Source organism: Hydractinia symbiolongicarpus, chromosome 2, assembly GCF_029227915.1.
Source record: "Hydractinia symbiolongicarpus strain clone_291-10 chromosome 2, HSymV2.1, whole genome shotgun sequence".
Classification (NCBI taxonomy): Eukaryota; Metazoa; Cnidaria; class Hydrozoa; order Anthoathecata; family Hydractiniidae; genus Hydractinia; species Hydractinia symbiolongicarpus.
In genome coordinates, this window is record NC_079876.1 from 31,623,073 (window position 1) to 31,650,842 (window position 27,770).

General features: G+C 32.4%; 3 protein-coding genes across 3 annotated transcripts; 2 read left to right on the forward strand and 1 right to left on the reverse strand.

Annotated features, from left to right (window-relative positions):
• Nucleotides 1–202: 202 nt before the first annotated feature.
• Nucleotides 203–12,589, forward strand: LOC130630683 (neutral amino acid transporter 9-like). The gene is made up of 15 exons (XM_057444263.1): nt 203–370; nt 1,798–1,880; nt 2,508–2,745; nt 4,935–5,020; nt 7,398–7,461; nt 7,539–7,632; nt 8,049–8,213; nt 8,659–8,727; nt 8,803–8,988; nt 9,230–9,334; nt 9,436–9,542; nt 9,687–9,791; nt 10,284–10,432; nt 10,913–11,002; nt 12,164–12,589. Exons 2-15 carry the CDS (start codon nt 1,870–1,872, stop codon nt 12,354–12,356), a joined length of 1,662 nt encoding a protein of 553 aa, XP_057300246.1. The 5' UTR covers nt 203–370; nt 1,798–1,869; the 3' UTR covers nt 12,357–12,589.
• Nucleotides 12,590–16,616: 4,027 nt separating this feature from the next.
• LOC130630685 (calcyphosin-like protein) lies at nt 16,617–20,041 on the forward strand. The gene is made up of 5 exons (XM_057444265.1): nt 16,617–16,803; nt 18,298–18,394; nt 18,470–18,550; nt 19,148–19,360; nt 19,646–20,041. Exons 1-5 carry the CDS (start codon nt 16,736–16,738, stop codon nt 19,745–19,747), a joined length of 561 nt encoding a protein of 186 aa, XP_057300248.1. The 5' UTR covers nt 16,617–16,735; the 3' UTR covers nt 19,748–20,041.
• A 272-nt stretch (nt 20,042–20,313) lies between these two features.
• On the reverse strand, nt 20,314–26,884 carry LOC130630684 (uncharacterized). Its single transcript, XM_057444264.1, has 11 exons — nt 26,813–26,884; nt 25,009–25,235; nt 24,375–24,632; nt 24,115–24,279; nt 23,809–23,953; nt 23,462–23,724; nt 22,691–23,026; nt 22,039–22,316; nt 21,307–21,412; nt 20,791–20,992; nt 20,314–20,637 (listed from the first exon to the last, which is right to left on the reverse strand). Exons 2-11 carry the CDS (start codon nt 25,231–25,233, stop codon nt 20,441–20,443), a joined length of 2,175 nt encoding a protein of 724 aa, XP_057300247.1. The 5' UTR covers nt 25,234–25,235; nt 26,813–26,884; the 3' UTR covers nt 20,314–20,440.
• Between the last annotated feature and the right edge of the window lie 886 nt (nt 26,885–27,770).

The following is a 27,770-nucleotide window of genomic DNA, read 5'->3' on the forward strand; positions in this document are numbered from 1 at the left end:
TTTATTTTCGCCAAACTGTTCGAGAAAGTTAGTCTCGCAAATAATAAGATAATGGGCTTCCGGAAAATATTTCGCTTAACAAGTATCTACATTTCACATCTTTTTTATATTTTAAACGGAAACAGGTATCCTTTTAAATTAAAAATGTAACCCTGCTAACGGTATTAGAAAGAAAAGTACTCTATTCTCTCCGCACACGTAACGAGAGATTATCGCCTCTTCCTTTCAAGTGTGATCAGCGAAAAAGTGTCATGTGGATCAAAGTTCATGATGCAGGTCCTGCTTAGACAATTAAAGTCAACATGGCGGTCGGATAGTCAGTCAGTCCTAAAGCGTATTTTTTCGACATATCTGAGAAATAAATTGAAAGGTATAAGCTTTCTCTATTTCTAAATGTCAGAAAAAACCTGTGATTTCATCGATAAAAATAGTTTTTGGCTGAGTGATCAGAATAAAATATTTTAGCTAAGCTTTAGCTAGATTAGCTGGCCAGTAGTAGGAAAGAAAAATAATTTTCAACTAGCTAGCTAGCTGCGCTAGAAGGAGACCTGTCTCTTTCCTCTGCCTTCACTATTGCCCTGTATTTTTCCCTTCCATCAAAATGGAAAATGATGAGTTCACTAGGACTAGCTAGCTGTCAGTGGAAAATCCGCTTATGCAGAACAACAATATAGCGAGTTCTTTCATTCAAAATTATGATCATCAAGGACCCTTTAAATACGCAAAAAAGATTTTAGGAATTTATTTGTTGCCTATATATATTGTATCGCTAGCTACACTGAACATATAGGATCGTGTACTTTTGAGATGGACAATTAAAGAGATATTGGTTTTTCAAGGTATTTTGAGGATGTCATCAACCTGTCTGTTACGAAATTATGGGTTGACGACTATTTCAGTCCCAAGTGACCCCTAGTTACCCCATGCAGGAGACGATGTCAGTTCTTTCTACTAATTTCACTGGCTTCACTAATGAACTGTTCATAGTATGAGCAGAGTTTTCATATACCATAAATGATGTACATCTTCATAGCGGCTTTAAGTAAACCAAAACACTGCAAGGTTTATTGGAGATTTTGTGTGGTGTCTAAAGTTATAAGCTGTACAGAGTTACAGAGCTTGAGGTTACAGAGTGTATGATACATGATTTTAGGCCCCCACATTGATGTTTTTAAACTATTCTGTTCACCAATTTTAGCATAAGACTGGATTTCTTAAGTCACGGTCAATATGCTGAAACTTGTCTATAGATGTGTGAAAAAATGCAAAATGGAAAAAAAGTTCTGTCGCTAGCATTTATCCCACAATCCATTTCCCATATTATTTCATAATTTTATTATTTTTTCTTTCTAAGTTTTGTGTTTTAAAAGCAATTGCAATTTTGTTGATGCTAAGCAAAAATGTCTGCTGTACGTTGTCTTGTTAATAGAAAAAATTCTTTGTCTTTTTGGCTCTTGTGACATAAAAATGGAGAGAACAAAGTGCCTGTAGCCCATTCACTTTTAAACATATCAAATTGACACACATCGTATATAAAGGTTTTCAGATACAGGTTTTGTGAAAAAAGACGAAGAAAGTAAAATCTGGCTGTTAAATGTTATTACATAAATAAATAACTTGAACTTTTAAAAAACAGAATACTTATAGCAGGAAAGCATGGGTGCTAACCCTTCGTGATTCTCTTAAATTTGAGCCTACATTTGTTTAAATCTGGAATTTCGGCACCACGTTTTATAAATTACATTTTAATACCTTGTAATAAAGACCTTCTGAGTGGTAATTCTTTGTTTTCTTTAGTGAACTAAAAGTTGGTTTAGAGAAGAAAGGTTGATTACTTCTTGTGTTACAGCAGGCAGTGATGTACACAAGATGAGTGATAAGTATGTGTTAAAATGAATTGTTTCCTCAAATAATTATTTCTGGTTTATTTTATTGTAAACTTTGACATTGTTTTCGTAGTAAAACTATTTTTCTGCATTTTTAAGTTTAAATTTAGTCATTGAAAAACTTGATTGACATTATAGAGCTAAAGTCTTGTTATAAATTGTAAAAGTAAAATGCCAATAAAACCATGACTCTAGTTTTACTTTTGTTGTCATTTTTTCTTCGCTATTTGATTTAATTTATAATTTTGAATAAGTGTACACACAAACATCTTTTAAATTTTTTTCAAATTTATACAGAATATTAGTTACTGCACCATCAACAATACTGGTAAATGATTTACGTAAATTTAAAAATCTCAACAACCAGTGCTCAATGCCTATGGAAAGTTGTTTAGCCTGTATTTATAAAAATGTAGACATATAATGCTTTTTCCCATGTTGTAGTCATTGTTCTCCTTTCCTTTAAGCATTTAATTAATTTCTGATGTGTAGGAGTAAACCATAAATTCATGTTAGCAAAATAGTAGCACATGTTAACCAAAAAATTTCTGACCAGTTAAAAATACACCAAGTTTGTTGCCTCCTGTATATTACTTCTTCTTTAATTAACTTTATTTCCAGTGATAGCAATGAATCTTCTCCTCTGTTGAATAAAGTTTCTGAGGATGAGACTCAGATTCCTAAAGAAATTCCACGGAAACATTTTAAAGGAGAATCAACAACTTTACGTAATCCATATGTTGTCAACACACAAGTTATTCCACACAATGCATCTCATGAAGATCTGAGAAATCTTGCGCAATACAATCGCTACCGTTACTATTCGAAAATACATAACGTGCCTGGAGGGGAAAAGTTGGTATACATTTATATATACACTTTGTTTACTTTGTTTATAAAATGTGTGACATATCGGCCCCCAGTGGAAACAATCCACTAACTATAGGTTTTTGTGATTTTCTGGGCTAGCCACTTTAAATATTTATTATTATTATTATTATTATTATTATTATTATTATTATTATTATTATTATTATTATTATTATTATTATTATTATTATTATTATTATTATTTATGGGCAGTAAAGCAGAAAAATTTTGACCATTTAGAAAGAAATGATATGAGAATGGTTAGATTGATGTGAAACACCAGTTTAAAAAAAAAGAGAAATAACTCACATGAGCTAAGAAGTGGCTAAATATTTGTAGCATTCAGATGTGTTGATTGGGACATTTGGAAGAAATAAAGGAGGATACTTGGGTTACAAGGTGTATTGATAGTTTTAGGTACATACATACTACTACTACTAATTCATTTTGTAATGCAGGTTGAAATTACAATGGCAAATGAAAGCTGATGTAGACCTACAACAAAATATGAAAAATTAAGTGAGTGTAAATAAGAAAAAAACTTGTAATTTAAGGTATGAGTAAGGGAAAAAATAGTTTTTTTTGCAATTTTTTTTTTTTTAACTTCTTTTATAAAAAAAACTTTTTAATGGTGAAATTATTTTTTTATAAAATAGGATAGAAATGCGACTTTTTTCTAAAAACACAATCCTCATCATTTGTCTTCCAGTGGAACGTGCTAAAAAGATCAAGTATAGGTGGAAATGTTTATGTTTCTCACTTTGGGAATAAACTGTAATCTGTGCATATTTTGTAACAATAACGTAATCACAACCAACGTTGTAAAAAACGATACCATTGATTTTTTTGTATCGCTTTTCTTTTATGATTGTTTTTATCCGATCAATTAAAAATCACTTTTTTCAATTTGACTTTCATTAATGCTTTTTCCAAAAAAAGTTTTTTTTACAAGCGAGCAACACTAACAACATCAAGATATTTAAAATACTAAAAAATGTCTACTTATCGTCATAAGCTTCTGCTCCTTCAAAAAGGAGAAAAAAAATTAGAAGAAAGTGTTTTAACTCTCCAGCCAAGCGAAGATTGAAAATAAAAAATAATACGCAAATTGAACAAAAGTGTAAGTCGAAAGAAAATAATGGATGTTTTAGCGATAGCGAATACGACTCAGACATTTTTGTTATCATATCTGTTTTTAATTTCTATTCCATCAGATGTTGTAACATTTTTTCCTTTCCTTTTTGTTTTATTTTTACTTTGCTTATCTCTCTTCTTGTGAATATTCTGTAAGTGCAAATGTGAGCAGACACGCGGGTTGTACAGAAGTTGTTAAAAACACCTGTAGCGACCATATAACTATACGAAAGTGATGATATTTTTAAAAATCTTTAAAGCTCTTTTTCGCAATGTTCATTTTTTGTGTTAGTACTGCTAGCCTTTTCATCTTCATTTACATTCAAGACAGATGTTGTATCTAAAAACGATTTTAATTTTAATTCGTAAGTGTGAACAGATTTCGAGTTATGACGTATTTTTTAGCGAATTATGGTTTGTAATTCAATAAAAAAAAGTTAATGGAAAATATACTATATAACTATAATTTTCAGATTGTTTTTAGATCAATGTGTTTTGATTACAAAACAGTGAACATCAATCATGCAAAACTAAAAGTTTTGTAAATAAAGATGCATTAGTAAAGGAGGGGTCATTTTTTTAGTGTCTTTTAACGTCTGCAATTTTATTTCGCTTTCAATAATTTCTATATTAAACAAAATATTAAACAACAATATTACAACTTTTACGTAATTTTAATAGAAGCTATTTTAAAACATCACACTTTTTCCCTTCTCACACCTTAAATGACCATACAAAAAATAAAAAAATTAGAATAGCAAAGCTAAGAGTTAGACCAAGGAAGACTTAGCAAGACATAATAAGAACACACTTGATGGAAAGGAATTTGAGTTTAAAACTAATACAGTCTAGATCAAATAGTAAGAAAGTCAATAATATATCCCATCCAACCCATGCTAGCCTAGATAAGATGTTAAGTGGAGAATGATGATGACGATGTTAAAACTATTGCGTTAAATTTTATTGTAGAAATAACTAATTTTTGCATTTAGGTAAAGGAATTTTAATTGTGTTTTATTTTTTTGTTATATTCTTTTTTTTTAGGTTATTCCAGATCATGCCCTGCCTCGAATTCTGTTTTGGCCATATGTGGCTGCTCAACAAAATAAACAAAATAGCATAATCACAATGTAAGATTGTCGTTGTTTTGCTGTTTTTTATATTTCCTCAAATAATTATTTTTTTAGTTTTTTACAATTCATGGCTGTATTTAACAAAAAATAATTCCTTACCTTTCCTATCTTCTCTTGTATTCCAAATAAGTGTTTTTTAACTTGATTGCCTATCTTGGTTGATGACAAAAACCAATATATTTTTTAATGAGAGCGCGACAATACCACAGGTAAATTCCTAAACATGGCACATGACAATAAACAAACTTTTATGGCATTCAATAAATGTAAGAAGTGTGATGTACAATAATGGGTTTTTACGTCGAAAATAATTTTTAGGTCAAGTTTAGTTTTAGAAGAAGTATGTGGTAAAGTTTTTATAAAAAAGGTTACAACTACTAACTTTTAATACCACTTTTTTACAAGACTAAATTATTACATAAAAAACCTTATTCTAAGTCCAGTAGACTTTTTTACGATAAAATATCATAAAAATTTGTACCTTGAAATCATTTTAATTTCCTAAATACATTGATAGAAACACGTTTTTTGTTTCACAATAAAAAAACGGCTAAACCAATACACTCATTTCTTTGCTTTTTGTCAATCATATCTTTATTTTCACTTGAAAAGGATTTTTGCTATATTTTTAGTCCACAGAAGACAGAATTACAATGTCACCATTATAAAGGCTCTAAGGTTTTTCTTTGAGGACCATGACATGAATTCTGGATATTATTTATGCTAACTATTTCGATTTTTTAATATACTTATAATATATAATATTTGCCAACTAGTCGATAAAGCACATGGGAAAATCCACTTAGACAGGATAACAGTAAAAAAGAACCGTTATTTAAATTTTGAAGACGTCAGCAAGGATCTGTCAAGAGACAAAATATTTTTTCTTAGTAATTTGTTTTCACGTTGTCTCTATTGTATAGAGCTTAAACTGCTGATCAAGAAAATGTATATGATCATGTGGTTTTGATAAGCGGTTAATGAAATATAATGGTTTAAAATTTTTGCTGACGTCAGCAATGGCCCGTCAAAACCCTAAAATTTTATTTTAAAAATTTGTATACCTGTTGCCTTCATCGTATAGATCTTGAAACGATGATCAAGAAAATGTATAGGATTATGTACTTTTGACATGGTTGCAGAGATATTAAGGTTTGAATGTTTTTTGATGACGTCGTCAACCCGTCCATTCCGAAACGGATTTGGGGACCCAAGTTTGGGAAACTTACCCAAATTGGTCCTAGGTGGTCCTTAGTTACCCATGCGGTGAAAAATCATTGACGTCACCACCTCGTTTCAAAGTTATTTGGCCATAAAGTTTTAGGTGCACTCTAATGGCTTCATTAATTTTATATAGGATATTGACGTTAAAGTAGTGTTATTGAAGTCGTGTCGTAACGTCAGCAAATTTAACATATTAGACATGCATTTTTCGGCACCATCAAAGGAAAATGAACACATCGACTTTGCCTGTTACGGACTCTGTATTATTATAGAGATACATCTACAAAATACACACAGTACCAAGTCAATAGAAAATAAAATATTAAAAACAGAATGCCACAATTTACAAAAATGGAATTTATATATGGATCTGTTGTGAGAAATTACAACATTATTTTGTGCAGTAACTATGAAACAAATCTACACAACAATGAACAAAATTTACCTTACATATTCTTTTAATAAAAATAAATTTGTGTATTTTGTATAATTTTGCATATCTGACATTTTCCTCAAATAATTAATTATAATGCCGTTATGAGACAAGCCAACTTAGCATCCCTTTTTCTCTTCAAGAAAACTATAACTACTGAGATAAGGCAGTTCTAATGTAAATTTTCAACTGAAGGCATATTTTATTTTTATTTTTTTACCATGGTATGATTGCTTCAAACATAAATGCGGTATTGGGTGGATATCTGAAAATTTTGCAAAATGCTCAAGTTTTTTACCATGTGGAAATTTTGTATCTACCTTAAGTGGCTTTTGACTTCATTGAATTGTATATAATCGTGTTTCTATAAAACGACCAAGCTCAGCCTCACTACACTGCAAGAGGGAAATTTCCTTTAAGAAAAAGAATTTTATCCAGACAAAACATAAAAAATTTCTAATCATTGCGCTTGATCTTTTAAATTAATAATTTGCATTCAAGTTTGAGCATAAGAGGTATTTTCACAATATTGTACTTTTGTACTTCTATTTGTTTAACGAATTGATCTGAAAATAATCTACAGAAAGTTAACATGCTTGTTTTTCATTATTATCAACAAGACAATATAACAAAAATAGTGTCGTTGAATTTTGCTTCTGTGTTGCCCTAACTTGTCGAATAGGTGAAAATAAATCGACCATAACATTTATATTTTAGATTTGCCATATGGAACACCATGATGGGAACATCATTACTGAGTTTGCCATGGGCACTGCAGCAGGTAACCAACCAGACTGGTTTGACAAAATATTACAAACTTACTCTTTCTCTTTTATCAGTCACAACGCGATTCTTTAGAGTGGTTTTGCACTTGGGATAATTCTCCTTTTTGTGATGGCGCTCATATGTTTCTACACTTGTTATCTCATCATTCAAAGCACAAAATCAATTGGTATGTTATCTTTGTTTCTAATCAGCCTTTAAACATTGTTTAGAAAATGCTTAGGTAATTATTTTACACTTTACACTTTTACAAGATTTAAAACTTGAAATCCCTATAAAAACAGAAATCCCTTTAAAGTTATTTTACACTTTATAATGTGTCCATGTAAACGTTTTAACAACTTTATATTTTTTGCAAATGATTGCTTTTTTAGAAATTATTATCTTTTTGTTCTGGTTTTTACAATATTCATAATTACAAATGTTCTTGACTAAAGATTATGAGTTCTTCTGTGTTAGCAACACTTTACATGTTAAACACGACTTACGTGTCAACCCTTTGAGAGTATTTGTTTTAATTTATGCTAAAAATCTCATTAACAAACACCCTGATAAATGAGTTGATCAATTCTCATATGATACTAGAAAAGAAAGACTCTATTGAATTTGTGGACATTTGTGAAATATACTTGGGTCCTCTTGGAAAATATGTCTCCCTGATCGTTGGAGTTGCTGCATTTGTTGGTGCAGTTGTTGTGTACTGGGTTCTAATGTCAAATTTTCTGTACAAGGTTGGAAAGTTTGCACATGGTAGGTCTAACATTTTGATTTCCACAGTGCAATAATTACACCTTCCCTAATTGGTGGGTTAAACAGGGTTTAGGTTAGTCTGGGAAAATTAAAGGTATTAATAGTCACCAATGCATAGAATTAGTCGCTTTTCCCTGACTGAAATTAGGTCTCAGGTAAGGAAAAAATATTTTGTTTTCTCCCTTAATATCTTTCCATCAAAGTTCATTAGTTAATATAAAAACTAGTTGATTTTACTTAAGATTGAACAAAATTTGAGCATTTCAATGAAAAATAAGCTGGTAGTAAAGTTCAATGAGTCTGGGATTAAGTTAGTCAAGGAACCCCTAAAGTTAGTCACTTTTCCCCATTTTTCCTAATTATGAAAAAGAACAATAAATTTTCAAATATTAATTTTATTTTTATATATTTTTTATTGTTATATAGCGTTTTCATTTTTATTTAGTTCATGGCACAGGCACTTCATCAGGTAGTTCTAATGATTCAAATATAATGTTGACTTCAGTACATCAAGGTAAAACTCATCACTGTTTTTTTTGTTGTTGTGAATTTTTTTATCAAATCTGACTCTGTCCCATTCTGTTTTCAGTTCTATGCAAGTCACTTGACCAACACATAAACAAATCTCACCCACATGTGATCAGTCCGGGAACAAAAAACTCATTTTACACATACTGGGATCAACAGAAGACTGTTCCTTTTTACCTTGTTGCATTGCTGTTGCCATTGTCATGTTTTAAGTCACCAACCTTCTTTACAAAATTTAATTCGTTGGGTATGTATTAACTGTTTCTTTTTAATGTGAAGAGTAACAGGGAACATGAAGAGGGCAACCCAAAGAAATCTTAGCTGTGTTGCATTTATGTATGTTGTTTTCTATATTTCTTTACTTTTTTCTGAAATTTTACGATGATTAACAAAAAACTGAAATATTTTCACAATAAACACTTAAAGAAAAAACAAGATTACAGTTGATTGTTTATCATAAATTTACACTTTGTTATTTTTAATACTAGGCACTTTTTCTGTGTTATATTTATTGGTATTTGTTGTTGTCAAGGCCTCGCAGTGGGGACCGCATCTACATTTTAACGTTCCAAAGTACGAAGCACCATCAGTTTGTAAGTAAACTATGTACTATGTAATTGTTATTAAGCAATTCACATGTTAATAGGAATTTTTTTCTGCAGAACCTCTGTAATGTTGAATTTTCTGTTTGCAGTATTTAGCATGAATTTTCCAGCACTTACTGGCATACTAGCATTGGCGTTATACATACACAATGCTATAATGTCTATACTGGCAACCAACGCTAAACCTCAAAATAATGTGAGTTGAAACGTCTTTCTTGGTGCTATAAATAATGTTAAGAATTGTAAATGCAGAGTTGTGATTAAAATGTGACTAAGCTACAGGGTTAAAACAATGCTTGTTATTTTATTGACCCTTGCACCTGATGTGCCTTGTCTTTAGGTACGAGACGTGGGAGTTGCCTACATCTTGACAGCTTCTACGTATTTATTTGTAGCTGTTGTATTTTATGTATGTTTTCCGCTGGATAAAGATTGCATTGAACAGGTAATTTTGTTTCCTCGAAGAATTATTTTTATCAACTAAAATTATTGGAAATGCACAAGTGTTGGACGTAAAAACGTGCAGAAAGGGTAATTTTTGCCAGTAACTGTTGCAGGTGAATAGTCGATAATGTGAGTGTTTTTTAGAGTGCTCATTTTCATAGATATTGAATAACAAAAATAAAGAATGAAAGAAGCCAGTTAAGTTAAATGTAAAGTTTCTTGAAACAGAGGACTTTTTTTATTTTTTAGAATTTTTGTTTTCTGATTTCTTGTCTTTAGTTTTCACTATTTGTCTTATTTCGAATACTTAGATAACATGAAAATTTTCAACTTTGTGCCCAATTAATGCTTGAAATTTAATATTCCTCAAAATCGATAACCCTCAAGTAACAGGATAAACAGTTCAAATATGCCGCTAATATGCTGTCGTCAATAACCGTCAAAACATTTGTATTTTAATGATGATAGTATTGAAAGCAATATATTTTTTTAGGTATTTCTGGACAATTTTCTTTCCACAGATATTATGACGTTCATAGCCCATTGTGGACTGCTTTTTCAAATGACGACTGTCTTCCCACTTTTAATGTATATTGTAAGAGTGCAAGTTCTGGGAGCCATCTTTAATTCAACAACGTACAGGTAGGCCTGTTTTGTTTTACGCTCTTTGAAAAGGTTTGTGTATGTGTGATAAAAATAAACCATAAATCTTTTCGTCCAAAATTTATAAAAAAGTTTCTTCGATATTTCTTAAGCATAAAATTTTATTTGTAGGCAGTCTAAAATTAGGGTATTTGTAAACTTTCAGCCAATTTCGTCAAAAAAGAAAGAGAAAAAACGTTTTCTTTCTTGAAGAATGTTTTTTTTCTCTTTAACTGGTCTGGAAAAAATAAAAAAATTATACTTTATTCAAATGTGATCACTAATACTCCAATGTTTCTGTATATGTATTATCGATCCTTATTAATTTCATACTCTCAAAGCAGTACTATTATTTAAAGAAACTATTATTTTGTTCCAATGATTTCGCAGTAATTGTCAAATCTAATAGACTAACCACGATTTTCTATCATACACATGTTAAAATTTATTAGTTTTCTAAACCATTAATTTTGATTTTAGTTATACGAAGATAATAATTCATAATATACCATTCATATCACTCGGAGTAATGATGGCTGTTTTGTATCCTAATGTTGGTCATATAATTCGGTGAGTAAAGTAGATTATTTATCAGTTTTCTTCTATGCATTATGCCCTCTACTCTGCAAAGGTACAATAATTCGGTTCAACGCACTATTTTATCCATTGTGTGAACCTCTGTGTACATCAGACCATGCCATCATCCCCGTTAGGTACATCACTCAAATCAGATCATACCATGTCTTTTGACGACTTGCGGTGTATAGTCAATATCATAGCCCCAACAGCATTGTTTCTTTACCTGTTCCTTAGTTAGAATTTGGCTAAAAATAATATTTTTTTTTTAATTTTATCAAATTATGACTACTACTTTTTGTATAAATCATTTTTTAAAAATAAACAAAAAACAAATCAGAAACAAACCACACGAGTATTTTAACAATTTTCTATCCTCTTTTTAATGACCTTGTTGATCTTTTATAAAACCTAGCACAGAAACACTGACATCGTCTTTAAAAATGTCAAATTTGTGTCCTAACGTTTGGCAGACCACGACCGTAGATAGATGGATGTGCGTATTTTACATGGCTAGCCTCACAAATATCGAGGGGTAGTATTTTGCTCTCTTTAAGCTACACAAACACATTTAGGGTCAGTGCTCTGCTAGACAAATCCCTGCGACATCCAACGGCCCACACAGTGCGCCATCTCCCGAATTTCCCTCACATGGCTTTGGTTAACCCGGGGCTATGGTAATATTCAATTGCCCATATTGAATCGCCGCCAAGGGGAATTGAACCACGGTCTCCTGCACAAAGTACAAGAGTGATAACCACTAAACTACGGCGCCACATTTACTACCCTGTATGCGACAAGTAAATTTGACCATTTTTTTATTCTCCAGTGGAGCTATATTTAGTGTTAAATTAGTTTTTAACTTACTTTAAAATGTTACTTTAAAGTGTTCACTTTTGGTTATTATAGTCTGCAAAACGCAAACATAATAGCCTGAAAAACCATCCTGATAATATAAATAAAGATTTTAGTTAAAGGTGGTACCTATTTGTCTGGGCTGCATAAAGATACCCTCCCGTACCCCCATGGAGCTTCTTCGGTAGTGAATACCTCTTTCCTTTCAGAGTGTGGCTCATTGGGTAGCGGTTTGTTATTAGAAGAAGGGACTAAATCATCTATTTACAGTGTATATTTTCAGTAATATTTGTTTTTTAGGTATGTTGGTTCAATTAGTGGAATGATATATATCTTCACATTACCTTCTCTCGTCTTTGTGGCCATAAACTTTAAAACAAAAGCACAACGACAAAAAAATCGATTAAAAACAGGCTTGTATTTTATACTGCATTCCATTCTTATATTACTTGGTGTTTCAAACCTGGTCGCACAATTTTTTGTAAAGGAGTAAATTTTCTATAATTTTGGATTTGAAAATATTGTAATATTTTTTATAAACTATATAATATATATATGTAATAATAATAATTAGGAAACATTATTTTTTATAATGCACTTCTAATTTTTTCATATTACGTAAAAGCTTTTGTATTTAGGAATATCCCAAGTTAATCGAGACAAGTATATTTTGCCTTGCTTAGTACATATAAATCTCACATTTTAATGACCAAATTTTAAATTGTATTGACGTCTTTTTGTTTAGATTTCTTATACGTTTAAAACTTTGTAATGGATTCTTGAACCTTACCGCCAAATTCCAAAAAAAATAATTCTCTTTTTTTTGTACACACGAATTGAATTTTCTGTTTTAATTATACTACGCGTAAGTTTTTTTCACAGCAAAACATTTTGAATCGTGGTTTATTTATTTGCGTGATATTTGCCATGGATTATAACTTGTTCTAACGAAAATATAAAAATGACCTTGTTTCATATCAATCTCTTCATCTTCATTTTCTTCAACAACCCATAAAGCAGCGCCGACAATTTCCTCGCTAGTGGGAACGGTTTTTATTTATTTATTATATTTATTTATTTAACATCAAATCGGGTTCCGTATAAAAATATGGTTCTTCTCCCTATAAGTTAAAAATACAAATGAAATTTATTAATTTATAATACAATAATACAATTCTAAAATTTCCATAAAACTTAAAATAACGAGGTAAAATTGCGTGACATAATGCACAGGGAAAAGGAAATTAGAAAGATGGGCACATAAGAAAAAAAGAGTGTAGGCACAATAACAAAAAAATGCGAAAAACTATTGACACAAAGAATTGAAGGAGCTAATATGACAAGCTAGATTAAAATTATGTCTCAAGAATCTTAGCTAAGGCTAAATAAAACGTTTTAGAATCTTTAGAGAAATGTTTGTAGCTTTGTGTTTTTCGAAGGTTTTCAGGAAGTGCATCAAATATTCTTGCTCGATCTTGAAAAGTTTTGCTTTCTCCAATGCTAACAGTTAGTTCTCGAGAAGATGATCGCAAATTTTTTCTAGGCTCGTGAAATTCAACCTTTAAGTAGGCTGGACATTCTGGGTCGAATTTCGATTTATGAACAAGTTTCACCGTATTCCAGTGAATCAATTCGTTTACAGGGAGCCATTTCAGTTTGAGTATGTCCCCAAGAGTAGCATATCTGGACAGCACGTACCCAGCAGTTATATTCTGTATCTTTTGTAATCTTTCCTGCAGATAATGTGGTAACTGAGCGAATACTACATTGCCATAGTTCAATTTCGATAAATCGATGCCAAGGACATTCTCACATGAAAAGGAGTAAACCTACCAAATTTTCGTAATGCGCGAAGGGTTGCATAGGCGGACTTGATGATATTGCTAACTTGTTCATTCCATGTTAGATTGTTATCGAATGTAATTTCAAGAAGTTTAACCTTCTCTTTTTGCTCTATAGAGTTTCCAGAACAACGAAGCAAGTAATTGCGATTATTTCCAAGCAGTTTTGATAGACGTTGAGAAACAAAGATTATAAATTGAAGTTTCTCACTGTTAAAAAGAAGATTGTTAATTCGAGACCAAGACGCAGACGAACCCACTACACTACGTGCGGCAATATGTTAGTGATGAACTCAGATAGTTTATCCGGATGGTGTGTATACATCGAATCCCGCTCACTGCCAGGCAGTATGTTAGTGATGAACATAGTAGTTCTTCTACAATATATCTGAAGGTGGTTTCTACTTGCACGATTATAAGAGACGCGTGTGATGATTTGATTTGATATAAAAATTAGAATTTGTTATAAAACCAAATTTTCTCAATCCAAGTAAAAATATCAGATTCAATCCCCAATAAATGAAAAACTTATAGCAGTTAATCAATAAATCCAAAGTAAGATTTGACAAATAAAACCTCAGTCAATAAAATAACAACAACAGATTATAAATGAAAAGATACAAGATGCACTGGGGACGAGGTTGGTCAATACTGTCATTTTTGTTTTTCTTGTCCAGGGTGGCTACACCCAAAATCTCCTAAATAACCTACGATTTGGACCTAAAATATTAATTCCTCCTAAAATGCCCTAAAATTATTTAATGGATCCTTTATTTTTTTAAATATTAACTTTATTAGGTTTTATGTGACCAAACAAATGAGCATATGTTTATCTTGCAACTAATGAATTATACTTACATATTTACTAACCGTCGAAATAAGGAGCTTCTTTGACATTAAAACAAGCAACATCATTTCATCCTAAAATCGACTAAAATTTGTGGCCACCTTTTGTTCCTTATCCCCCGTGATAAAAAATTGATTTCATATGAAAGTCTTGAGAAGTGTTTATTAGTTTTTGAGATATATGTGTTGAAAGTGTAACCAATTATGTTAGATGCTTAGAATCAATTGCTGGTATGAATGATAATCAGGATAACTAAGTATTAATATTCATGTAAATATGATGTAAGTATCAACTTGATAGGTAAAAACATTTACATCACCAAATACCTTGATAAACCCTTTAATCTGCACTGATACATGATGTCATGCATGAACTAGCATAATTATCAAAACTTCAAAGTCAGAAAACTTAAGAGCCAATTAAGATTTCTCAAAAAAACAAAACATTTATAGACAACTTTCAAGCTCTTTTATATGAAGCCAAATTGTTGTATCCCAGGAGGTAAGCTTTAAACAAAGCTCGGTTCTTGCAGCAAAATTGATTTGGTCAAACACATAAATTAAAAATAAGTGACTTGTATGTACGTGAAGCACAAAGGTACGCATTTGACACTAGCAGCTTCGTTACTTTGTTCTTATTTTTGCTAAGAAGCATGTCATAACTGCGTTATTATACACTCCTTCTCAGAACTAACAAGACGTCTTGAGTATGAGGTTAGAACCATAATACTTATGCCATCAACTTCTTCCCAAGGGCATCTTGTACCTTTCTGACAACCGGATGGCGATGATACGAACATGTCAAACAAATACAAGATGCCCTGGGGACGAGGTTGTTATGGCTTCACAATTTTAATTTAAATAGGGGTCAACCTCATTGCCAGTGTTAGTTAGTTTTTTTAATAATTCGTCTAAATAATTAAAATTGAGACGAGGTTAAATAGCTGTCCCTGTAACGTAGTGATTTAACTATCATTATATGGCAGGTTATTTGTTTAAATCATAAAAATTTTTGATCAGGAAATTTTGAATACTTCTTTAAAAGGAGTAAAAAGCCATTAGAAAAAAATCAGAAAGTATATTGCAATAATGACAAGAATGTACAATATGTATGACAAAATATGAGTGATAAAATATGAGTGACAAAATATGAGTGATAAAATATGAATGATAAAATATGAGTGATAAAATATGAAAAATAGATTGAACTAAAAACAAAGAAGGTATGAAAGCGAATAATTTGAGAGTTGAGGTATGAAGGAAAAGTTTTGTGTATACATATTGTTTATTGCGATCTCTAATTCTAGGATATGTTAGGTTTCCGTTGAAATAAAAATTATTTTAGATTGTTTTCATTCCGGATTCCGGTCAAAGTGATAAAAAATACATTTTATTCTTCTTTCAAAATAAGCATGCAGGGTTACTTGAGAAAAAAGAAAGAGAAAAAGAAGCTCTTGGAGCGAGATGGGCTATCTCGCTCACAGGGCTTTTTTTCCCTTTCTGTTTTTCTTTTCCTGATGTGTGGCTAGGGCGGAGATAACGGAGGACCCCCTTCTTCTAGATGCATATACATATAACACATGATTTACACACAATAATAACCCTATTGCGCGTACGCAGGAGGTTACACAATGGCGATATGAAACACTAAAACATGAAAAAATATTTATTTGTATTAATTATTACATCTTTTTTCCCTGATCGTGTTTTGCCGCCCTTGCTACCTGGTCATTTGGCATCCAAAGTACTTCTTTCCTTATTTACGTTAAGGATGGGAAAAATTGTTTAATCAGCATTTCGTAAAATATTTCTTTTTTAAAAAAACTGGGTTGAAAAAGGAAGGGCGTTATTTGAGACACGCTGATTTGTAATCTCGTTTTCTAGCTTTGCAACACCGCGGAACATTGCAAAATACCTACGAAGAAGAGCACTAAATCCTAACGCGCTTGATTAAGTTTACAATAGTAAACTGGGTCACACGCTTTAAAGTACAATTAAAAGCATACAATTGTTAACTTAAACATATGGGCAGGCCACGTTATTACAATAACTGTTCATCAATGGACGATGATTTACTGTTGTGCCCGTTGTTCTTGGATGCAAAACAGCGGTTTCTTGGGAAGCTCACACACGCCTTTTTTCTCTCCAAAAGAACACCTAAACTTCACTCACTCAGTTAATCAAAATGTCGATGGACGAATTTCGTGCAAAAGTGTTGGAACGTGGGGCATCCTCGATTAAAGGAATTGGAAGGTTAGTTTTCTTATGTTGGCTGCACTTTGCTGTTTTGTTAGGCATAAACATTTTCCTCTCAAAAAGGAGCTTGAAATTACTAAGCTAATACATAATATTAAATCAAAACGCAAATCTTTGATGGTCATTGCCCCATATTAGGCACTGTTGCCTCACCATTTAACTACAGTCAGCTAGATAAGTGCAGATAAAATGTGAATCTAGCAGAAGTTACACTTTAAAAGAATCGCCTCTTAATAATGTCTGATTTTATTGCTCCACTGGGTGTTTTCAAATCAAGTCCTTACATTTACATTGTTATGCCATATTGGGCTGTTTAGGAGGTCACAACCCTGTATAATCGTTTAAAAAGCTAGCTAGTTTCACTTAAATTAAATATGTAATGTTTTATAGTTTTGCCTTAATTAGCTGTTAGCTAGCTAGGTGGAGGCGATATTGTATTTTTTGAGTGACAATATTTTTGTTGTTCTCCAATTTATGTGAAAAACCTACACAAACAATTTTACGATGATGTTTAATAGTTATAACCTGGTTCGGTTATATGATGTCTTAATATTGTCTTAATATAAATTAATCGTGGAAATAAATATAATTTAAAAGACCTAGTTAATTATTAATAAAACAATAAATATCTTAACACTGAATCAGGAAAAGTCATAGAATTGAAAATAGAATTTTAAACTCTTTATTAATTTTTTTGTGAAAGACAGGTGAAATTCAATATTAAATAATTAATATAATCAAAGATATGAACTTCAAAAGATTATGCTGTGAATGCTTAAAATACACAGCTATTGCATTTAGGACCTTTTTACTTTTTTGAAACACTTTTCACATGCTTATTCCTAATTTTTATTTACAAGTTGGTTCAATTTTTCTGAGTAAATACAGAGTCCTCTTATTGTTATAAAGTTGTTGGTTAACCCACGTCGTGGAGGTGCTTAGCTAAAATATAAAGAGTCAACATTTCAGGGTACTGATCATAATATTTTGGTTATTCTTTTTGCATTGATTTATTTACAAGAAAAATGTTTTTTACCTTAAGCAGACCGAAACATTTTTAAATGTTCATCACTCAAGTGTTGGGCATAAATATTCAAAAAGAAATAATTAATAAACATTATAATAATAATAACAACCTATATAATAATAGGCTACTATTGTGTGTGTCACTTAAGGCCAAACAGGTGAAAATATCTGATATCATCTACTGCATGCACAGCAAGAGACCACATAAAACTGAAATTAGACAAATTTCTCTAAGCTGGGCCCACCTACCCATTTTGAAACAAACAGGTTGATGATGCCATTAAAAACCTTAAGCCGCAATAGCAATAACCGTTTGTTAAAATATTCCAATATATTTCTCGCTCAGTGTTACAAGCTCTATACAATAGGGGCTAGCAAACAGATCATTTCTTTTGTTCTCCTGTCTAAGTGGATTCTTCCACTGGCCTAACCAGCTAATAATTAAGTATTGATAATTTATTTTAGAACTTTCCGTATTTATGACGATGATGGTAACAAAAGCTTATCCTTTGAAGAATTTTTCGAGGGTATTACAGATTATCAACTAGATTTCAGCAAAGAGGTATACCATTTATAAATGATTTTTTTAAATGCTGTTAAGTTTTTGCAAAATTTAAACTATCCTTTATTATTTTAGAAAAGTCAGGAATTGTTTAATTCGTTTGATAAAGATGGAAGTGGTGCTCTTTCTTTTGATGAATTTTTGCTTGGGTTAAGAGTAAGTTAACATCTTTTGCTGTTTTTTTTTTTTTTTTGACTTTATGTGTTTACAGAACGTTCTAAAAGTTAATAGAGGAGTTAGTTTACAACTTCAATTTTTATGCAATCATAATATGCAGTAATACTTATTCTGAACTTATGTTAAATCTGAACCATATATATATATACTTAATCCTTGTAGAAAATATTTTTTTTTTGTATAAGCGCATTTGTTACTGCCGAAGACAATACTTTAAAAAACAAATTATTTGCATAATAAATTTTTTGTAGAATAAATTTTTTGTAGAACTTCTCTTAACAGATGCTGAAAATACAGCAATCTTAGCAGAAACAAATCAGTATTTTGCCTTGTAGCTTTTAGAAGAAAAGGTATTTTTAAACGGATAAGAAAAAACTCAATGGTTTAGCTCATAAGAGTCTAAATACAAAAAGAAATAGAAAATCAAAACGTTTTGCATTGGAAGACTTAAATCCACAAAAATAACGTTTGTGAAAAATGTTTCACAAATATTCACCCTGCAAATAATATATTCCTATAAAAGCATTAACATTTTGCATATCAGCCATACACCTCTTTATACTTTTTTGCATTTAGGGAAACTTGAATGAAAGTCGATTAAAAGTTGTCAAAGAAGCTTTCAAGAAAGCAGACAGAAGTGGAGATGGTATACTTGATGCTAAAGATTTAAAACGTGTTTATAAAGTTACCGAGCATCCAAAATACAAAAATGGTGAATGGGATGAGAGTCAAGTATTCACGGAGTTCTTGAAATCGTTTGAGCCTGATGAGGCCAAAAGAGACGGCAAGGTAACTTAGTCAGACATATTTTACCCCCTAAAAGGCTGGGGACACCCCTGTGTATACAAACCCCTGGGAACGCTTGTCACAGTCGCTATTACAATTACATTTTAAAAGAATATTACTGAATAGAGGCCGTAATTTAATAAAGCTGATTTAAAAACCGAGCTGCACATAAAATCTGCGTCTATATAGTTAGAAGTCATTTGTCAAAGGACCTTATGCTTACGAGAGGAGGGGTAGTAAACTTGAATTTATATATAACAAACAATATAACTACTTTCTGTACGATAGGTCACTGAAGAAGAGTTTATCAACTACTACGCCGGTGTCAGTGCTAATATAGACAACGATGCCTACTTTAACTTGATGGTGCGTAACGCATGGAAGATTTAAAATCCAAGTTTTGATTAGTTCCCCCGTTCTATTTCGATCACGTGGTTAACTCCTCCTTTGAGTGGATCACAAGAGATGTATGATATTGTTTTTTAATGACTTGTGTATTATTTGTAATATCTACATTTTATTGGTTCATATAGAATTGTATTTATTTTGTAAAACAATTTTATTTTTGTTATTTACTTTTAAAAGTATTTTTTTTATTTGTGGGAAATTATGTAGAGAGGACACTCTTTATTTGCACCTACTGTAACTTAATACTAATTTACATGAAAGATGGATTTTATCTGACTTGTATTTTTTTACCTTTCTTTGGAATAAACAATGGAATGCAAGGCGTTTTATTTATATCTGTTATTTCTTACATAAGAAGCGTTTTTACAAAGTAGATGAAAAAAACCTGAATCGCATTAAATGTACAAACGGAAGCTGTATAAATTTTCGCAATTCGAAGAGAAATATTTGTTTCGTGTGTAAGGAAAGATTTGCGAACTGTGCTTGATGTTATTAGAAACGCGGTGAGTAAAAACAAAACGTATATCTTTTTTTTTTTTTGCGAAATCTTTGACGCTAAAAAAGATATTTTTTCGTGTCTATTTAATTTTATGAGCCAGCACGAAACTCGCAAAAGTTAGCATGTCAAGGTAGGAAAAAATTTGCGTTTGATGAAAACAATCAACGTATGATTTATCACGTTTTCCCAGAGTCTGCTTTTGGTCGTGTTGTCAGATAACAGGTAAAAATTATAAGCAGTTGTATCACAATGATCGCACCCATAACAGCAGCAACTATGATAAGAAGGGAGTCTCTGTTCGGACAGGCTACCGTACCTTCTAATGTATCAACTGTGTCAGTTTTAGCAGATGTCTTATTTTCTCTTGATTCTTCTAAAAAGAAGTTTAAAAGATGTTGAAATAAAACACTAAATGTTACAACTGATTTTCAACATCAGAGGAATACTTATGTACGATATGACAGCCTTTTGCTGAAAAAGCAAGTACTGGTTCCCATGGCATTGATTGGCGAAGGGTAATACTAACCTTTGATAATTTCTTTCTCGGTGTATTCCACATCTCTGCTGTGATCATCGTAAAAATGATTACAAACCGGAAATCCTTTCGGACGATTTATCGGAATTTCGGGAGCTTCGTTAATAACCATACCCATACCATCAAGTGCGTGCACTTCAATATGACAATGGAGAAACCACTTGCCAGGATTGTTGCTACGAATCCGAAGGACCTACACAAATACATCAACAAAGTTAAAGAATGGCAAATTATACAAAGGAGTGTTTATTGTCTCCGTGGAAGTAGGTAGGTGTAATGTTTATAGTTCAAGAGGAACAATTTCTAAGCCCTCTCGGCTACCTAATGAGCAAGTTTAAGAAGCACGGTGGTTTTGACACACGCTTAAGTGATGAATGTTTAAGGGATTCAGGGGATGGAAATACGTGAGGGGGTAGCGTTAATAAAATCTGGATTTTAGACTTTCAAACAAAATCATAAACAAAAATACTTTTTTAAAGTTATGTAAAGAATTTAATAATGACATACAGCATATCCACCGGTTGGTATAATCACTGTATCTTTTCGTATTGGATCCTTTAAGTTGAGCCCAGGAACATTTCCATTTTCCCAGGAAGGATCTTTCCATTTACCACTGAAGTAAATAACACAGTTACGCTCACAAAAAACTTTAGTCAACTCCTAAGTTGACTTCGACCATATATGCATGAAAAGAAGCATGGACCTTCTTATATCTTTGCTTGTCCACACAAGAAAGCTTGAAAAGTGAATTTCTTCAAGAACTGGCAAAAAAACAGGTGAAGAAGATTGAAAAGTGAATTTCTTCAAGAACTGGCAAAAAAACAGGTGAAGAAGATTGAAAAGTGAATTTCTTCAAGAACTGGCAAAAAACAGGCGAAGAAGGCTGGAAAGGGAATTTCTTCAAGAACTGGCAAAAAACAGGCGAAGAGGGCTGGAAAGTGAATTTCTTCAAGAACTGGCAAAAAAACAGGTGAAGAAGGTTAGAAAAGCCACTGATATAGCAATCACCTTTCCCCCATTAAAAGTTTACTTGAACTTCTCACTTGTAAAAAACGTGCCAGGGATCCAGTCTTAGGTCCCTAGGGCTATTTAGTTCTCAATGGCGCTGCATTTTGCTGGGGTCAAGCTTATCGGGGTTCTGAACGATGACCCTTAACTGTTTACTTTAATTGAATTAAAATCTTCTTTCTTAACAGAAAAAGGCGTGTAAATAATACAATAAGTAAATAACAACTATACCTGTTACAGAAATTTAGGCCTCCTCCGCAGCTAATATCTGGCGTTGGTTTTAGTAACTTTCCAGTTTTATTATCTGTGGTGGAGTATTCCAGCTTCAACAAGTAAAAACTGTGGCCATGTATATGAATTGGATGTGCCCACCCAGCTCCTGAACCCATATTCATCCAGACCATTTGGATGGTTTTATTGTAAGGTAAAGTAAGTTGATAATGACAGTAGCAGATCTTATCGTCACCGCAATCATGATTTGCGCAATCAAAATCTTTCATCTGACCAATCTAAGAAAATTTACCTAAATGTACCTAATTCAAACTTAATTTAATCCTGACAATGTTTAGAAGAGAAATCTAAAAAAGAATGTATTTGTGCAGTTGTGAGTTTTTAACTTTAAATTTGACGCTGTTCTTGTGTCGACAGCCGCCAGATTTTCATATGGCGGGATGTTGAGAAATTAGTTAAAAAGCGATATGAATTTATTTGGTGTGTTATTTGAACCGTGTTAAAAGATAAAAATTTTCATTTGGGATTCCAAAATTACTGTTCCATTTTTACTGAATCTATGGTAACCAAGAGGAAATAAATTAAAAAAAATTATTTTACTAGAAGCCCTAATATCAGTGAAAATGTCCTTATAGATTCATAACTTACTTACCTGGCCACTTTGGAATAACGAATTCACTCCAGGATACTCGAACTTCCTTCCATTTACTGAGCCCGGCGTAACTTTTTCGCCAGGAAATGCAAAATTTAAAAAATGCTCTTCCGAATCTTTTTCCCAAGCTGGCACAGGGTCATTATATCTGTTTGCCTTTAACTCGGAAATTCGAATACATTCTATGTGCTCTTCTTCGGGGAAGTTATTAAAAGGACAGTTCAAAACTTTACATGGCTTCTCCTTGGTGCATTTTTTTCTTTCAGTAGTTGGTTCATCATCACGAGCGCGTTTGTAATGAAGAATTGCTTTAGCGTTGTGTCCTGAAACGTTTGCCTGGAAAACAAACAAATAGATTATTTCCTGAAACATGCTCAAAGAATGAATGAAATAATAGCGATTGTTTTTCTAAATGAATTTTTAGCTGGTGCATGATCACACAAAATTCGAATTCAAATGACTGTAAATCTATCTTTGTGGCATAAACTTAGGTGCTTAATTTTAATTTATTGCACGTCTCTGTGCAAAATGGTACCACAGTAGCGAGACTCGAGAAATGCAGTGTATACAGGGCGGGCAAACCCGGGTATTTTTCAACGGGCCACCGACTAGTCTTTGTGATAATGCTCGCCGTACATCTGTGAGCCAAAAATGGTAGCTGCGAGCTGCGACGGGCGAACTCCTGCAAATTTCAAAAACTGACCGATGCGTAACGTCGTATTTCAGTTAGATTTACCGAAGAAAGAGTTTCGTTCACATAAAAGTACATACCTCCATACTAACTGTTCGCACCCAATAGTTTCCATACGATTGATTTGCTTCCAACAAGAAATCATACCTCTCGCCAGGATTAATAACAAAAGATTCTACAACTACAGGCTCAAAGTCGTATGCATCAGTAGCGATCATCTTTATCATGTGCCCATCCACAGAAACACGAAGTGGATAAATAGCACCTGCGCCAATTACACGGAACCGATATTTACCGCCCTGGGTAACATTAAACCACGTAAGCGGTGCCATTATTTTTTGTCCTGAAGAAGAAAAACAAAATATGTTGAACAGTTCTTAAAAATCAAACAAGGTGAAAGGAACTTGTTGATCGAAAAATCTCTCACCGGTTAGTCGGTCAACATATCTTCCTTTTCCATTAATAAGTGCGGAAACCCAAGGCACACCACTAAAATGCCCACCATCCAACGTATCTGTAGTTTCGTATTTATCTCGACCAATGAAATTGCCATAAATCATTTTTACATAAACCTAAAAGCAACGTAGTGGTTCCACAAAACTGACACACCACTTCACATCGACTTTAAATGGTGAATGTACGGCGTGCATGGAAGAAATTAATTTGCTATTTAGTCCTATTACACATCAGGAAAAATTAACATAATAGTACCATAGAGTAGCATTTCACCCACCGTGTTATCAGGTTCATGGTGCCAGTCTCCAACAGTCATGATCATATCTGTAGGCGGAATTACACCAGGGGGATACCTTTCCTTGACGATTAAGGCCCCGTAGACACCATTTGTTCTTTGCGAACCAATATGTGAGTGCCACCAGAATGTACCTTTTGGCGATGCCTTAGTGAAAATAAAGACATATGCGATTATGATCCCCACACACAGGAAATAACTATAACGTTGAGCAGACATGGGTAATAAAAGACACTTAGTACCTTGAATCGATGTGTAAATGTCTGTCCTGCAGCAATGGGACACTGTGTGATATATGGCATGCCATCAAAAAATGATGTATCCTTCTGGTGCAAACCATGAAAATGAATTGTTGCAGAGTTGCTTAGAAGAGTGTTACGTATGTGAACAACAACAGTTTGGCCTTCATAGACCACAATCGGTGGTCCAGGGAGCGTTCCATTTACTGACTCAATCATTCGATTAACACCGTCAGCTGTTATTACGTCGTCGACAGGTACCTGTATTTCAGAACATGCTTTTCAAACATAAAGTACAGTTGAGAGCAACTGTAAGTGAAAGATTACTATAGAAGATGATACAACACTATCGTCACGGGAAAGAGACTAGCACCTATAAAAAACAACTGTTTGTGTATTTTGCCATATCAATTAGAATTTCAGCAATTAAAATCTACCTCACAACAGACTTTGAATAAAGGTATCAGGGAAGAAAACTTTTACAAACAAAAAAACGACACAATAGCTAATACTCTAAAATTAAAATTCTTTTCAAATTTATATGTCAGTTTCAATTAACGCTTTACGCGCGTGTAAAACATCCACGTTTGAATTTTTTACACACGTGTTACGCGTTTTGCACGCGTGTGAAACTTACTTCTGTAGTGTAATTCCCGGGATGTTCATTATAGAGATATAAGTTTCCTTTGTCTGCATATACTAAATCTTTATGAAATATCATGGTCAATGCTTCTCTTATGACAAGCCAAAATTCGCATCGTGTTTCGGTTGGTGAACATTCAGTGTATTTGGTGCCGTCTGGATGTCGTGTACACAACACCAATGAAAAAATTGTTGCAAAGATGTACAGCTTTAACATCATATCTAAAAAATAAAAATAAAATAAAATAAAATAAAAAAAAGAATCCCATTAGTTTGAAATAACGACTCGTATTCCGTAAACGGAGTAATTAAAAGAGGTTAAGAAATTTGAGTATTGTTATCTAAAGAGGACTAATAATATTCGTTGGAATTAATTTTCACGTGTTAAAGAAAATGCACTTCGCAGGAATTAATTTAGCAGATCAAAACGATTTCGCGATGACTTAAATTACAAAAAATATTTTTCCAGTTTTATGGAACACGCGAAAGTGGAAACCTCGTTCCCAGCACCTATTGTCTTTTTTTATAACCGGTGTTACCTGGGTGTAATATTTAATGAGGTTTGTCTTAATGAACCAAAGTTTTATATATAACCTTGCTAAGCTCGGCGTTTTACGTTTCGTCGTCCGATGTCGGAAAGGATACAAGATGCCCTGGGGACGAGGTTGGAAAATGTGGGTTTTTAAAACATAGCCTTTAGTAGCTATTTAGTGTACAATATAAGTTATTTTTTGCGAATTATGTCTATCAATAAAAATTGACAGGAGTTTATTTTCGCAAGTGAATTTATATTTTTTAGATAGCACGTGATTGTTATTGTGACTAATTATTTAGTAGGTGACAGAAATTTTTATCTTTCTAATTAAAATACACTAATTAAAAATTTTAAATACTCTCAAAACGTTCATGTATTATTACCCAATTTTGGTCTGATGATTCTTGCTTTTAAAAAACTTTTAAAAACTTTTTATTACACTTTGTATTTAATAATGTAGTTTACAGTTTTTAAAAACCAGACATTAGTCTAAAAATTTGCACCCTTCATTTTACTATTTCTTACTGTCAAGAACAAAATGGTGCAGGCAGCATCAGGTCAAAATATACTGGGTCTTATAAAATCGTGTTAAATTCGTTTCTTTTCACTGTGAAGTAACGCAGCTCGCAAATTAGCCAGGAGACCAAACATAATGTTTTTTTGCCACAGGGGAAGAGTTAAATGTGGGAAAAATTACGCTGGATCGCAAACGAATTTCTTGTGGCGCGTTTTGACTGGTTACTTTGTTGGTTGATTTTAATTCGGAGTTTGCTTTGATTAGAATTTAAATTTTAGGGATTTGCTCTCACGTTCGTTTGTGTCTCAGGTTTCGTTAAACAAAAACTGAATTTTGATATCCTCGCCGAAAGCTTAGCTAATTTGGCTACCCGCAAATACAAAAAAATCGCTGTAAATCCTCGTTAAAAAAATTGCAGTTTTTATCTGCTTTCGAAATCCAAATATTTTTAGACTTTATTTTTTTATTGCTATTCTGAAATAACAAAGCGTGCAAACCATGAAGTCTAAGAAATTTCATTTAGTAATTCTCCTCTCTTTATGTTGACAGGTTAAAAAAGGAAAAAATATAGGAAACATTACGCACACTTGCAACAACTACAAAGTTTAAATTTCGAAAAGAAACAGTGAATTTTTTATAGCGAGTCAAATACTTAAGTGAAGATAACAAGACATCTTGTTGGTGTGAATTTGAACATCATTTATGATGAAACTACTCATAAAAAATGGAAAGAATAAAAGAACTTACGTTTATGTTAAGATTCGCTTTCATGAAAGTGTGCCAAAACATTTTCTCTCATTCCGTATACTACCAGACCGAGATCAAAAAATTATGCAGAAGACTGTGGACACTATTTAAAATTAAAAAACATAAGTAAATAAAGAACTCATGAGCTTAGAAGTTTTAACCTTGTTTTTAACATGGCACGGATAACCAAAAACAGCCGCAGATTTTATTTTTGACTAAAAAATTTACTTTTAAATTGATAATAAATGAATTGTATTATCATGCATATTAGAATATTTTTAAGTATTCGTGCAGTTAGCCGAAAGTCAAATATCTGATATCGAATATCTGCTCGAGATATTCGACAGTTTCTCTGGCACTTATAATTCGTTCATATATAAAGCGCCATTTTGTCGTTATGATCCGCCGTGTTTTCTAGTATGCCCCGCTCTTCCCCCTTCTCCCCGTTTACTATATCTTACACACAATACGCCACCCCCTTCCCGCTTAATAACCCCCACTTGCTATTCGGGACCTTAGTCTGAGTTTTAAAATTTTATATTTAAACGCATAACTTCTGCTACATGCGTTGAAATATAAAAACTTTGAACTAAAGATAAATAATAACAATAAATCACAAATCTTTTTTCTGCTTGAATGTAGTAAAAACTGAGAAAGTTGTTTAGCGATCCTTTGTAAACCATCTTGCCCCGGATTTTGAACCTTCTTGTTTTCTAAATTTTAGCGCAGTTTAACTGCATTTTTCAATCCATTACACTAACTGTTATACAGCATAGTCAATAGAAGAAGTTCTAATAAGAAGCTAAAACAATTGACTTTTAAACCAGTTTTTTTCTATTGGCTATATATACAGTATACATGCATGATGATATGGCGTGACCTCTACAAAGATAAATTTAAAAAAAGCAAGTTTAATCTATTTTACAATTTATACTTTTTCGTTTATCACGTGCAATTT

Bases quoted from the DNA above. Each gene is read 5' to 3' on its own strand.
- LOC130630683 (XM_057444263.1), top strand. The intron at 9,792-10,283 runs GTAATTTTGTTT...ATATTTTTTTAG, and splicing joins ATAAAGATTGCATTGAACAG to GTATTTCTGGACAATTTTCT. The intron at 10,433-10,912 runs GTAGGCCTGTTT...TTTTGATTTTAG, and splicing joins TTTAATTCAACAACGTACAG to TTATACGAAGATAATAATTC.
- LOC130630685 (XM_057444265.1), top strand. From the start codon at position 16,736: ATGTCGATGGACGAATTTCGTGCAAAAGTGTTGGAACGTGGGGCATCC. The intron at 16,804-18,297 runs GTTAGTTTTCTT...AATTTATTTTAG, and splicing joins TCGATTAAAGGAATTGGAAG to AACTTTCCGTATTTATGACG. The intron at 18,395-18,469 runs GTATACCATTTA...TTATTATTTTAG, and splicing joins AACTAGATTTCAGCAAAGAG to AAAAGTCAGGAATTGTTTAA.
- LOC130630684 (XM_057444264.1), bottom strand. From the start codon at position 25,233: ATGATGTTAAAGCTGTACATCTTTGCAACAATTTTTTCATTGGTGTTG. The intron at 24,280-24,374 runs GTACTAAGTGTC...ATTTTCACTAAG, and splicing joins CATTTACACATCGATTCAAG to GCATCGCCAAAAGGTACATT. The intron at 21,413-22,038 runs GTATAGTTGTTA...TATTTACTTCAG, and splicing joins GGCCTAAATTTCTGTAACAG to TGGTAAATGGAAAGATCCTT.